General features: G+C 41.4%; 1 protein-coding gene across 1 annotated transcript in view; it reads right to left on the bottom strand.

Moving 5' to 3' along the window:
• Positions 1-15,291, bottom strand: part of DNAH3 (dynein axonemal heavy chain 3) — a 196,159-nt gene that overhangs the window by 30,956 nt on the left and 149,912 nt on the right. The window contains exons 50-51 of the mRNA XM_089896064.1: positions 13,755-13,937; positions 9,668-9,866 (exon numbers count right to left, since the gene is read on the bottom strand). Coding sequence (XP_089752190.1) covers positions 9,668-9,866; positions 13,755-13,937 — 382 coding nt within the window. The remainder of the gene's footprint in view (positions 1-9,667; positions 9,867-13,754; positions 13,938-15,291) is intronic.

Below are 15,291 nucleotides of genomic sequence, written 5' to 3'. Positions count from 1 at the left end.
GCCAGAAGGCAGTGAAATTATATATTTAAAGTGCTTAAAGGAAAAACCCTACAACCTAGGATGCTCTACCAGCAAGATTATCATTCAGAATTGAAGGAGAGATAAAGAACTTCTCAGACAAGCAAAACCTAAGAGTTCAGCAATACTAGCCAAACCTAAAAGAAGTGTTAAAATGTCTTCTTTAAGTGGAAAAGAAAAGGCTATAAGAAGAAGTAAGAATTTATAGGAAAGGGAAAATCCCACTAGTGAAGGCAAATATATAGAAGAGGCTGTGGATCAACCACTTAAACAAGCTAGAATGAAGATTAAAAGACAAAAATTGTTTAATCAATTATAACTACAATAAACAGTTAAGGGATAAACATGAAGATGTAAAGTATGACATCAAAAACACAAAACATGGGCTTCCCTGGTGGCGCAGTGGTTGGGAGTCCGCCTGCCGATGCAGGGGACGCAGGTTCGTGACCCGGTCCGGGAGGATCCCACATGCCGCAGAGCGGCTGGGCCCGTGAGCCATGGCTGCTGAGCCTGCGCGTCCAGAGCCTGTGCTCCACAACGGGAGAGGCCACAGCAGTGAGAGGCCCGCGTATCGCAAAAAAAAAAAACACCACAAAACATGGGGGAGGGGAGTAGAAAAACAGCTCATTTAGAATGTGTTCAAGCTTAAATGACTATCAGTTTAAGACAAGTAGATACAATTATAGGTCAACATATATGACCCCCATGGTAACCACAAATCAAAAATCTACAACAGATACACAAAAAATAGAAAGGAACATAGCATAAGACTAAAGAAAATGATCAAACCACAAGAGACTAAAAGAAGAAAAGAACTGAGAACTACAAAAACAACCAGAAAAGAAGTAACAAAATGGCAATTAAGTACATACCTATCAATAATCACTTTAAATGTCAATGGACTAAATGCTCCAATCAAAAGACACAGAATGGCTGATTGGATAAAAAAACAAGACTGCTGCTTATAAGAGGCTCACTTTAGAGCTAAAGACACACAGACTGAAAGTGAGGGGATGAAAAAGATATTTCACACAAATGAAAATGAAAAGAAAGTGGGGGTAGCAATACTCATATCAGACAAAATAGACTTTGAAACAAAGTCTATAACAAAAGACAAAGAAGAGCATTATATAATGATAAAGGGATCCACATAAGAAGATATAACATTTGTTAACATATATACACCTAATATAGGAGCACCCAAATATATAAAGCAAATATTAACAGACATAGGGGAGAAATTGACAATAATACAATATTAGTAAGGGACATTAATAACACCCTACTTAACATCATTAGACAGATCACCCAGACAGAAAATCAATAAAGAAACAGTGGTCTTAAATGACACATTAGACCAATTGAACTTAACAGATATCTACAGGAAATTCCATCCAAAAACAACAGAATACACATTCTTTTCAAGTGCACATGGAATGTTCTCCAGAATAGATCACATGGTAGGCCACAAAACAAGTCTCCACAAATTTAAGAGGCCAGATATTATATCAAGCATTTTTTTCTGATCACAACAGTATGAAACTAGAAAGCAACTACAGGAAGAAAAATGGTAAAAACACGAACACGTGGAGACTAAGCAACATACTATTAAAAACCAATGGGTCAATGAAGAAATCAAAGAAGAAATCAGAAAATACCTTGAGACGAATGAAAATAAAAACACAGTTTTCCAAAACCTATGGGACAAAGCAAAAGCAGCTCTAAGAGGGAAGTTTATAGTGATACAGGCCTACCTAAAGAAACAAGAAAAATCTCAAATAATCAACCTAATCTGCCAACTAAAGGAGTTAGAAAAAGAAGAACAGTCAAAGCCTAAAGTCAGCAGAAGGAAGGAAATAATAGAGATTAGAGAAAAATAAATAAAATAGAAAAGACCAATGAAATGAAGAGCTGTTTTTTTTTTTTTTGAAAAGATAAACAAAAATGATAAGCCTTTAGTCAGGCTCATCACAAAAAAAGAGGACAAAAATAAATGAAATAAGAAATAAAAGAGGAGAAATAACAACAGATATCACAGAAATACAAACCATCATAAAATAATATTATAAATAATTATATGCCAAACAGGTTGCCAAACAGGGCAACCTAGAAGAAATGGATAAATTCCTAGAAACATACAATCATTCAAGACTGAATCAGGAATAAATAAACAATCTGAACAGACTAATCACTAGTAGTGAAATCAAATTGGTAGTCAATTAAAAAAATCCCAGCAAACAAAAGTCCAGGACTGGATGGCTTCACAGGGGAATTCTACCAAACATATAAAGAATGGCTAATACCTATCCTTCTCAAACTATTCCAAAAAACTGAAGAGGATGGAACACTCCCAAATTCATTCCATGAGGCCACCATTACCCTGATACCAAAACCACACAAAGGCACTACAAAAAAAGAAATTTACAGGCCAATAATTCTGATGAATATAGATGCAAAAAATCCTCAACAAAATATTAACAAACTGAATTCAACAATATGTAAAAAGGATCACACACCATGATGAAGTGGGATTTATTCCAAGAATGCAAGGATGGTTCAATATCCACAAATCAATCAATGTGATACACCACATTAACCAAAGGAAAGATGAAAGTCACATGATCATCTCAATAGATGCAGAAAAAGCATTTGTCAAAATTCAATATTTAATAATGATTAAAAACGCTCATCCAAATTGGTATAGAGGGAACATATCTCAACATAACTAAGGTCATTTATGACAAACCCACAGCTAACATCATACTCAATGGTGAAAAGCTGAAAGCTTTTCCTCTAAAATCAGGAACAAGATAAGGATGCTCATTCTGGCCACTTCTATTTAACATATCGTTGGAAGTCCTAGCCACAGCAATCGGACAAGGAAAAGAAATAAAAGGCACCCAGATTGGAAGGGAAGAAGGAACACTGTCACTATTTCCAGATGACATGGTACTATATATAGAAAACCCTAAAGTCTCCAAGAAAAATAATAATTTTAACTGATAAATTAAATTTAACCAATAAATAACTGATAAATGAGTTCAATAATGTTGCAGGATACAAAATTAATATATAGAAAGCTGTTGCTTTTCTATACATTAATAATGAAAGAGAAAGCAAGAAAATAATCTCATTAAAATCATGTCAAAAAGAATAAAATACCTAGGAATAAACTTAACCAAGGAGGTGAAAGACCTGTGCTCTGAAAACTATAAAACACTGATGAAGGAAACTGAAAATGACACAAATAAATGGAAAGATATCCCACATTCTTGGATTGGAAGAATTAATGTTGTTAAAATGTCCATATTACCCAAAGGGATCTATAGATTTAATGCAAAAACCTATCAAAATACCAAAAACAGAACTAGAACAAATAATCCTAAAACATATATAGAACCACAAAAGACCCTGAATAGCCAAAGCAATCTTGAGAAAAAAGAACAAAGCTGAAGGTATCACAGTCCTTGACTTCAGACTATATTACAAGGCTACAGTAATCAAGGCTACATTATGGTGTTGATACAAAAAAAAAAGATACAAACATCAATGGAACAGAATAGAGAGTCCAGAAATAAACACACTCATAGTCCATTCATCTACAACATAGGCGACAAGAATATACAATGGGGAAAAGACAACCTCTTCTATAGGTGCCGCTGAAACTGGACAGCTACATGTAAAGAATGGCATTAGAACATCTTCTCACACCATATATAAAAATAAGCTCAAAATGGATTAAAAACTAAATATAAGACTGGAAACCACAAAAGTCCTAGAAGGAAACATAGGCAGAACACTCTTTGACATAAATCATAGCAATATTTTTTTTGGATTCATCTCCTAATGCAAAGGAAACAAAAGCAAAACTAAACAAATGGGACCTTATGAAACTTAAAAGCTTTTGCACAGCAAAGGAAACTATGGATAAAACAAAAAGACAACCTACTGAATGGGGGAAAATATTTGCAAATGATATGACTGATAAGGGGTTAATATCCAATATATATAAACAGTTCATACAACTCTATATTAAAAAAACAAACAATCCAACCAAAAAATGGGCAGAAGACTTGAAAAGACATTTTTCCCAAGTAGACATACAGATGGCTAACAGGCACTGAAAAGATGCTCAACATCGCTAATTATTAGAGAAAGCAAATCAAAACCACAGTGAGGTATCACATCACATATGTCAGAACAGTTATCATCAAACAGACCACAAATAACAAATGTTGGAGAGGATGTGGAGAAAAGGGAACCCTCAAATACACTGGTGGGAATGTAAATTGGTACAGCCACTATGGAAAACAGTATGGAGGTTCCTCAAAAGACTAAAAATTGATCCAGCAATTACACTCCTGGATATATATCTGGAAAAAACAAAAACAGTAATTCAAAAAGACACATGCACCCCCAAGCTTCATGGCAGCATTACTTACAATAGCCAAGATATGGAAACAACCCAAGTGCCCATCAAGAGACGATGGGATTAAGAAGATATGGTATACATATATACAATGGAATATTACTTAGTCATAAAAACGAATGAAATACTGCCACACAGCAATGTGGATGAATCTGGAGGCTATTATGCTTAGGGAAATAAGTCCAACAGAGAAAGACAAGTACTGTATGTTATCACTGATATGTGGAATCTAAAAAACAAAACAAATTAATGAATATAACAAAACAAACAGACTCACAGATATAGAGAACAAAGTAGTGGTTACCAGTGGGGAGAGGGGAGGGAGAGGAGCAATATAGGGGAAGGGGATTATGAGTACAAACGACTACGAATAAAGTAAATAAGCTACAAGGATATATTGTATAACATAGGGAATACAGTCACTATTTTATTATAACTTTATTTTTTTAGATTGGCAACATTTTATTTTTTTTAACATCTTTATTGGAGTATAGTTGCTTTACAATATTGTGTTAGTTTCTGCTGTACAACACAGTGAATCAGCTATACGTATACATATATCCCCATATCCCCTCCCTCTTGCGTCTCCCTCCCACCCTCCCTATCCCACCCCTCTAGGTGGTCACAAAGCACCGAGCTGATCTCCCTGTGTTATGTGGCTGCTTCCCACTAGCTATCTATTTTACATTTGGTAGTGCATATATGTCAATGCCACCCTCTCACTTCGTCCCAGCTTACCCTTCCCCCTCCCTGTGTCCTCAAGTCCATTCTCTAGTAGGTCTGTGTCTTTATTCCTGTCCTGCCTCTAGGTTCTTCAGAATTTTTTGTTTTTTTTAGATTCCATATATATGTGTTAGCATATGGTACTTGTTTTTCTCTTTCTGGCTTACTTCATTCTGTATGGCAGACTCTAGGTCCGCCCACTTCACTACAAATAACTCAATTCCATTTCTTTTTCTTGCCGAGTAATATTTCATTGTATATATGTGCCACATCTTCTTTACCCATTCATCTGTCAATGGACACTTAGGTTGCTTCCATGTCCTGGCTATTGTAAATAGAGCTGCAGTAAACATTGTGGTACATGACTCTTTTTGACTTATGGTTTTCTCAGGGTATATGCACAGTAGTGGGATTGCTGGGTCATATGGTAGTTCTATTTTTAGTTTTTTAAGGAACCTCCATACTGTTTTCCATAGTGGCTGTACCAATTTACATTCCCACCAACAGTGCAAGAGGGTTCCCTTTTCTCCACATCCTCTCCAGCATTTATTGTTCGTAGATTTTTTGATGATGGCCATTCTGACCAGTGTGAGGTGATACCTCATTGTAGTTTTGAGTTGCATTTCTCTAATGATTAATGATGTTGAGCATCCTTTCATGTGTTTGTTGGCAATCTGTATATCTTCTTTGGAGAAATGTCTATTTAGGTCTTCTGCCCATTTTTGGATTGGGTTGTTTGTTTTTTTGATATTGAGCTGCATGAGTTGCCTGTATATTTTGGAGATTAATCCTTTGTCAGTTGCTTCATTTGCAAATATTTTCTCCCATTCTGAGGGTTGTCTTTTCCTCTTGTTTATGGTTTCCTTTGCTGTGCAAAAGATTTTAAGTTTCATTAGGTCCCATTCGTTTATTTTTGTTTTTATTTCTATTTCTCTAGGAGGTGGGTCAAAAAGGATCTTGCAGTGATTTATGTCATAGAGTGTTCTGCCTAGGTTTTCCTCTAACAGTTTTATAGTGTCTGGCCTTACACTTATGTCTTTAATCCGTTTCGAGTTTCTTTTTGTGTATGGTGTTAGAAGGTGTTCTAATTTCATTCTTTAACATGCAGCTTCCAGTTTTCCCAGCACCACTTATTGAAGAGGTTGTCTTTTCTCCATTGTATACTCTTGCCTCCTTTATCAAACATAAAGTGACCCTATGTGCGTGGGTTCATCTCTGAGCTTTCTCTCCTGTTCCATTGATCTATTCCATTGTGCTCCATTGTGCCAGTACCAACTGTCTTGATTACTGTAGCTTTGTAGTATAGTCTGAAGTCAGGGTGCCTGATTCCTCCAGCTCCGTTTTTCTTTCTCAAGATTGCTTTGGCTATTCGGGGTCTTTTGTGTTTCCATACAAATTGTGAAATTTTTTGTTCTAGTTCTGTGAAAAATGCCATTGGTAGTTTGATAGGGATTGCACTGAATCTGTAGATTGCTTTGGGTAGTATAGTCATTTTCACAATGTTGATTCTTCCAGTCCAAGAACATGGTATATCTCTCCATCTCTTTGTATCAGCTTTAATTTCTTTCATCAGTGTCTTATAGTTTTCTGCATACAGGTCTTTTGTCTCCTTAGGTAGGTTTATTCCTATAATAACTTTATCTTTTTTAAAATTTTTTTTTAAAAATTTATATTTTATTTATGGCTGCACTGAGTCTTTGTTGCTGCGCGCAGGTTTTCTCTAGTTGTGGCGAGCGGGTGCTACACTTCATTGTGGTGCATGGTCTCATTGCGGTGGCCTCTTGTTGTGGAGCATGGGCTTCAGGCGTGTGGGCTTCGTTAATTGTGGCACACGGGCTCAGTAGTTGTGGCTCGCAGGCTCTAGAGAGCAGGCTCAGTAGTTGTGGCGCACAGGCTTAGTTGCTCCGCGGCATGGGGGATCTTCCCAGACCAGGGCTCAAACCTGTGCATCCTGCATTGGCAGGCAGATTCTTAACCACTGCGCCACCAGGGAAGTCCCCTTATAATATCTTTAAATGGCATATAATCTAAAGTAATTTTGAGTCACTATGCTGTACACTCAAAAACTAACATAATAAATCAAGTATACATTTAAAAAAATTTGTATGCTCCTTCTGTGTTTACTACAATCTGGCACAGTGCCTAATTATCAGTTTTCAGTATGTATTGAATGAATGTTGCCCCTTATCCCAGTCACAGATGAAGAGGGCAACCGGATCCATGGGTATGTGTTTTGAATATTCTTTTTCAAATATGGGAGGTGGGTCGGATGGAGCACATTAGGCCATCCTTGTGATGAATCAGTCCTTCTAGTGAGTGGGTAAGTGAGTGAGGCTGTCTCCAGACAAAGAGTGAGGGTGGGGGAAGCAGCTTGCAGACTTGCAACAAAACAGAAGGCTGTCCTTGGTCTGCCCAGAAACAAAGCAGGGCCCTATTCACCTTGGCAGCCTTCATGCTGACTAACGAATGAGTGAGCCCAGATCCCATCCCAGGGCAGTGCTCCTTTTGTTAGTGTGTTAGAAAAAAGTCAAACTCTTTGACTCAGGTAATTATAAACCCTTGCCAAGTTCAGGCTCATCAAAAAAAATTGTACTTGAGATATCATATTAGGTACAACAGGTCAAATATGTCCTATTCCTAAAGCAAGCTTAGACACCAAAGAAATATTTCCCATGAAAGTTTTTGTTTGCATTCTAGGAAATGATCTGCTTTGTTTAAATTCAAGGTACCCAAAACTAATTTAATTGCTCTTCTGCTCCGTCCCAATGTACTGGCTAAATAAATTCTGTGGGTTACATGAATAGTACCCAAAATTCATTTCAATTTTAAAATAAGAAAGGTGAATGATGCATCCTGTGCCCACCATCAATGATCCAGGAAGAGAACTGATTTTTTGTGACCTGGCCATGCTTTGCGTATCTCAGCAGTTCTCAATCCTGGCTGCACCTTAGAATCACCTGGGAGCTTTAAGAAAAATACTAATGCTCAGGCCACACCCTAGACCAAAGGAATAAGAATCTCTAGGAGTGGGGGCAGGGGCTTTAGCATTCTTTAAACTGCCAGGTGATTCCAGGGTGCAGCCATATTATACCTCAGCTGCTTCCCTAGAGGAGTCTCCTGTAATGTCTGCTCCCTGCTTGTCAATCCTGATCACCTTTGCATTTCTTCATGTGTTATTTGGCCTGAAACCAACCAAGGAAGAGGGAATGATAAACATGGGAAGCAGAAGCCAGAGTCTCCCAAATGAGGGATCAGAAATTTCTAACACATCGGAAGGAATGGAGGAACAGCAGGACTGTTTGAAGGATACGAAGATTCAAAAGATAGGAAATATCACTGGAGATGGTTTATAAAGTCCTTGTTCAATTCTAAGACACTGGTTCTACTGCAAGATCCTGCATCTAATTTGGATTTTAAGAATGAATTTTCACCTATTCATGCTTCTAAGGCTTGATTATATAAGCTTTCCTCTTTCCCTCCCCTATTCCTTTCTCTCCTCTTCTAAGTTTCTGTTTCCTTGTCTTCCTCAGGCCCATCAGTTTCAGTCTTTCCCTCCCTTGCCCCTGTCTCTCTCCCTCTAATCCTTCACCAGCAGCTCTTGTTCCTCCTCACCCTGTCCCCAACCCAGACCTCTCCTGTTCTCTCTCTGTGTGTCTTGGTCTCCCTGTCTCTGTCTCTCTTCTTTCTGGTCTCTTTTCTTCCCACTCACTCTCTATTTTCGTATGTCTCTGTATCTCTGGGGCTCTCTGTCTCCATTTCTCACTTTCAGCTTTTCTGTCTCTCTGCCTGTTTTTGTTTGTTTCTCTCTCCCGCCCATATCTTTCTCTGTCTGTCTCTCTGTATCTGACATGGTAAGAGTCTCTCCCTCCCTCATTCACCTTCCCACCTTTTGTCTTTCCCCCTCCTGATTTCTTTCCCTCCCAACCTCCCTCTCCCTGTTCAGGATCTCTTTGTGTCTATGTGCATGCATATGAAGGCGTCTAGGTGTCTGGGTCTCTCCCCGTTTATTTCTCAGTCTCTATCTCTTTCTCTCCATCTCTCTGTCTCTGTCTCGTTCTCTTATCTTTTTTTCTTCTGGGTATCTCTTTCTGTGTCTGTCTCTTTTTCTGTTTCTCCTTTATCTTTCTCTCTCTAGCTCTTTCTGTTTCTTTCTCTTCCTCTCACCCACACACTGCTCTGTGTGCTTGCTCTCTATCAGTCCTCTTGTCTCTATGACCTTCATTTTTGTAATGATTTGTAGGCAGGGGCCTTGACTGAGCTTGGCTTCACCCAAAGATGGCTGCATTTTCCTTACTGACTGAGAGGAGAGAGGATGGTGAAGAAACACAAGTGAGCGCACACGCATCCTGGTGCCTTTCTTATTTCCCCCAAGACACCACGATACTGCCTGCAGGCCTGGGGCCGGATGAGCGGGGGTGCTGGCAGCCTTCCTGCCAGGGGAGCACAGCCCATGCAGGCCGCTGGGTCGGGAGGGGTGCGGGGTTGGGGGGTGGTTACCGCTGCCACTGGGGTCCGGCTTCCTCTCTGGCCTCAGCCCCTTCATCACACAGATGCTCTCCATGACCAGCTTGACAGGACCTGGTGGGTTCTGCATCGACTTCACCAGTGAGATGTCTGCTGGGTTCAGGGTGTCCAGTGCAGCGAGTGCAGCCTCCAGAGCCGGCATTGCCTCTGCCAGATCCCCTTGACATTCGTTCTGCAGGCGGTACAGAGACAGAAGGGGTGAGTGCCTCGTGCCCGGCACACCGGGGGTGAAGCAAGCTCTGCTCCTGGGGGAAGCAGCAGAAGTGAGAAGAGGTGCCTCCCGCCCCAGTGTCCTTCCAGGACACTGCTCCCTGCCGTAGGTTTGCATGGCGAGGGTGGCTCTCACAGGCAGCAGGGAAGCATGCATGCATTTGGGAGCTGTGGTTTGGATGCCTTGGACATTTGAGAATTTACCAGTTTTGCGATCTTAAAAAAATCATGCTTTTGGTTTTTAACGAATTCCCAAGAGATACATGCAGTCAGTGACCTCATACCCATTGATCAAGGATGGGTTGAGAAGATGAAGTAAAGAATGAAGCCTAAGGGTGAGTGACAGATGGGAAGGCGATTAGGGCAAGTTTGTGGAAGAATAAGGCATGGGGGGTGGGAGAATGTCAGAGACGGGGTGAGGGTCTGGGATGCACTGTAGCTCAGAGATGGGGTAGGGGTGGAGCTGGGGACAGGGTGGAGTTTAAGGCAAGACTTTAAGGAGGAGGAATGGGGACAGAGATTAGAGCTGGGTAGTGAGTTCTGGGAAAAGGAGACCATATATGTTTTGCCCATTATTTCTTTGTTTGAAAACAAAGCTAATATAATGGAATATTATTCAGCCATAAAAAGAAATGAAGTAACAATTCATGCAACAACACGGATAAACCTTGAGAACATTATGCTAAGTGAAAGCAGCCAGATAGACACAAAATGCCACCTCCTCTATGATTCCATTCACATGAAATGTGCGTAAAAGGAAAATCCACAGAGGCAGAAGGTAGGTTAGTGGTTGCCAGGGGCTAGGCAGAGGGAGAAATGGCTAGTGACTGCTAATGGGTACAGGTTTCTTTTTGGGTAATGAAAATGTTCTAGAAGTAGATAGTGGTGATTGTTGTACAACTTTGTGAATATACTAAAACCTCTGAATTGCATGATTTAAAAAGGTGAATATTAATGGTATGTGAATTATATCTCAATTTTTTTTAAAAAAGGGAAGATTAACATTATAAGATTTCAGAATTTCATAGATTACAGTTGGCCCTCTGTACCTGTAGATTTGGAACCACGGGTCCAGAGGGCAGACTGCAGGGGCTTGAGCATCTGTGGATTTTGGTATCTGTGGGGTCAGGGGCCGGGGGGGGTGGGGAGGGCTGGACCCAATCCCCTGCAAATACAACTGCATTTAGCAGTTCCATTACCAAATGCTCCTCCAACAACAACAATGAAACGAGGACTCGAGAGGTAAAATGAGTTAGCCAAGGTCACAAAGCTGGTTAGTCAACGAGCCAAGCTCCAATCCTGGGCCCCTGGCTCCCCACTCAGTGAATTTTCTGTTAGTCTCCCAGCGCAGGGACTGATCACACAGCCATGACTGAAGTGAAACTTCTAAAGAGAATGTTAAAAGCAGCATGTGTCGAAGTCTATGTCCTGCACGTTTATTGTGATAAGCAAACAAAATAAAGGAGGTTCCACCTTCTTACATACAGGTGTGTGCACATGTGTATATATACACGCGTGTGTATATCATGGATTCTTTATTTTAGGTTTTCTGCTTTTCCTATAAACTTATAGCAAGGTTTTATTTGGCTTCCTTATATTAACCCCCACCCCCAGATGAGCCACGTTAGATGTCCCCAGTATCAAAATGGAACGTCCTGCTTTGGATGGTAAGAATGGCTCAGTCCCAGGGGCAATTTAGTTTGCCCCTCCTTCAGCCCTAGGATATGTGCCCGAGTGCAAGACTAGGGGAAGGACCAGAGCTGCCCCCTGCTGCTTCTCATGACCAGCTTCAGAAAGGGTTTGGTGGCAGAGGAGACTACAGGGATTGGCTCAGCTACATCTTTGGATTCTCAGTAGATTTCAACCATCCCAGGTGCCCCTGGTGTCCTATTATTGATAGTTCTGGGTCACTTTCTTATAATGTGCCAGACAGCTAGTGGCCCGGTAGCTCTGCTTCTTTCCTAAGGGTAAGGCCTGGATTCTAGCAAGTTTGTTAAGTGACTCAGAAGGCCTCTAATTGTAACATTGTCTCTAGCAGTGATTCTCAACCCTGACTCTGCATCAGAGTCACTGAGGAGCATTTAGGGCATCCTCATGGTCAGGCTCCACACCCAGAGATTCTGATTCATTCAGTCTGGGTGGGGTCTGGGCATTTGCATTTTTAAAACTCCAAAGCTCTGTTGAGAGATTCCAGTTGATACTCTGGAAACACTGAAAACAAGGCAGGAAGGAACAGACTTCAATGCCCAATAGGGGAATGGCTACTTGATAGGTGAAGCACCTACTTAAAATGGTCATTAAAATGATTATATGACATTTTGGAAAAACATTTGTGATAAGCTGTTAAGGAAATTAAAAAGCATAAAGCAAATCACAATTATGCTATGATTGCAATACCAAAACTATCCACGTGTATAGACAGGAACTAGAGGAAAACTTGGAAAATTGGAAAGGTGTTAAAGTTGAGCTCTTAAAAATTCTTTTGTATGTGTTATGACACCATTTGTTTCTATGATAAAAAAAATTATAATTAAAAATGACTTCTGTGGGGACTTCTCTGGTGATCCAGTTGTTGAGAATCTGCCTTACAATGCAGGGGGTGCAGGTTCAATCCCTGGTCGGGAAGCTAAGATCTCACATGCCGCAGGGTGGGGCAACTAAGTCCGCACGCCGCAGCTACTGAGCTCCCAGCCACAACTAGAGAGAAGCGCGTGAGTCTGTACACTCTGGAGCCCGCACGCTGCACAATGAAGATCCCGCGTGTGGGCCACAACTAAGACCTGACACAGGCCCCCCCAAAAAAACACCCCAAAAAATAAAATAAAAATGATCTCTGTGGCTTAGCAGTGCACAGAGCAGCAGGGCCGTTTGAGGCGTGTGAAGCACAGTGCTTGCGGATGAAATGTAATCAACTCTGCAGTACTCCTGACATCATTTATTGTCCTTGTTACGGGGGAAAGAAATGATCCATTAGCTTAAAAAGAATCGACCAATGTAAGCAAACCATTTTATTTGGAAGCAAGCTCTTGTTTGAAGAATGGTCAGAAGAAATTTCTAACTGCTAAGTGGAGACACAGGGACAAGCATCTTCAGCCAAGTGCCAAGAGCCTTGGAGTCGGATCCCAGGGACTAGCTGTGCGGCTCTGCAAAGTCAATTTACCACTGAACCTCAGTGTTGTTGACTTCTAGACATTGATGGCTGTCATTAGTAAGCCCAAAGTCATTGTGATAATGGAACCGTATACTTGAAAGTGCTTGGGGAAATATATAACATGAACATTAATCAGATTTTCTTCTAATATCTGAATATAGGTGAAGCCCTTCCCAGGACTGTTCTTCTTTGGTATAAGAATTACCTTCAAATGGGGTCCTCTAGATTCAACAATCTGTCATTTGACAAATATTTACTCCACACCTATGACATGCCAGCCACATTTGAGCAAAAACATGATTGAGGTTTAGGAGATAGCCAGAGGGAACAGTCAGTTCAAGGGCCCTGGGATGGGAACATGCCTAGTGTTTGTTTGGGGAATAGCTAGGAGGCTGGTGTGGCCAGAAGAGTCAATGAGGGGAAAGTAATAAGAGATAAGGTTAGATCTTGTTGGGGCTTATAGGACTTGACGCTGAGTGACAGGGAGAGTATTTGTAAAACAATAATGCTTCCTGGAGAGAGCCAGGTGTCATTTACTAGCTATGTGATGCTGGGAAAGCATCCTTTCAAGCCTCACATTTTTCCTCTGCAAGATGGGCATGACCATGCATATTCTGCAAGACTTTGTTAGGCTCTAGTGAGATAACAGATGAACCCTGAAAATGCTGATTCCCTTTCTTCTCTCTCAGCAGTTTATACCTTGATTCCTTGAGCAATGGCGGCAGCAGCATTGGCTTCTTCTTCATCGGCTTGCACCAGAAGTTTCTTGGCATCGGCTTCTCGCGTCTCCCCTTCAATTTTCACCATCATCTTAGCGGTCTCCTCAGAGGTCTGAATGAGTTGGGGTTGGAGGGCAGTCAGTTCTACTTGCATGACGGCCACCTAACAAGGAGAGGAAGGTGGGAGGGGTGCAGGGTCAGCTATGTCAATGTCGAAAATGGCATGGCTGGCAAAAGTTGAAACGATTCTCTAACCTATGACACACGCAGAAAATACGAATGATTTTAATGGTACTGGGTACATATTTGTTGGCTGGAGTTTCTCTCTTTGATCTTTCAATATTTCATTACTGAGTTCATGCTATGTGTTGTAGTTACCAAGCTCTGTGGTAGGCACTATACATATAACAGTAAACAAAAAAATTTTTTAAAGATACAACACTTAAAAAAAAGATATTCCTCGGGGCTTCCCTGGTGGCGCAGTGGTTGAGAGTCCGCCTGCCGATGCAGGGGACACGGGTTCCTGCCCCGGTCCGGGAAGATCCCACATGCTGTGGAGCGGCTGGGCCCGTGAGCCATGGCCGCTGAGCCTGCGCGTCCGGAGCCTGTGCTCCGCAACGGGAGAGGCCACAGCAGTGAGAGGCCCGCGTACAGCAAAAAAAAAAAAAAAAAAGATATTCCTCCTGCATTGAGCCTACACTCTAGTGTTGGGGGCAGTGAAAGACAGAACAAAAGTAAGTTAGGAGGAAAAAAACTCTACATTTTTTAAGGCTGTGAAGGAATCATACATGACTGAGAGAGCTGGGATAGAAGGAACTTTCAAGGCCATTTTTTCCCAACAGTCTGATGCTCTCTAGAAAAGTAGTTTTCTGCCAAGTAGTTTTCTGGCCACTGTTTGAACACTCCTAACGGTGAGGCGCTCACCACCTCTCAGGGGAGCTGGGCCATTTTTCAGGCAGCTGAACACATCAGATTTCCTGATAAGGAGCTGGAATTTACCCCCAGGCAGTTTTTCCCCACTGGTCCTGATTCTGCCTTCTAAGGCAGCTCAGATGCTTATCTGAAGAGAGTTTCATGACCTTGAACCCACTGTCCACAGAAAGCCCACAAGAGAGAAGAAGCATAGCATGCTGGCCTGATTAGGAACACAGACTCTGCAGTCACGCAGACCTAAGTTTCAGTTTTGGCCTCACAACTTGCACCAGCTACTCATGAAGCTGTGTGATCATGGGCAAGTTGCCTGGCCTCTCTGGGTCCTTGGTCTCTGTGTGCGTAATGTGGTGATAACAGTACCTTCCTCTTATACAGCACCAGGCACGTGGTAGGGCTCAAGTAGTGTTAACTGGCACCACATTCTCTTTACTGGTCTAGACTGTCTCAGGTCATTTTGCTGCTCAACACAGTTTGCTCACCGTTGTCTGGATAGACTCCAATTTTCAACATCTCTCTGCAAGCTAAGGACCCTGAATTGGACCCCGCAACTGCAGGAGCAGAGCAGCACAGGCACCCCTGATGTT

The sequence above is a fragment of the Delphinapterus leucas genome, chromosome 15, assembly GCF_059928025.1.
Source record: "Delphinapterus leucas isolate spDelLeu-1000000601 "Yukka" chromosome 15, BTC_Dleu_Yukka2, whole genome shotgun sequence".
NCBI lineage: Eukaryota > Metazoa > Chordata > Mammalia > Artiodactyla > Monodontidae > Delphinapterus > Delphinapterus leucas.
Note: the sequence above shows the minus strand (reverse complement) of the source record. Positions and strands in the feature narration are given on the sequence as shown.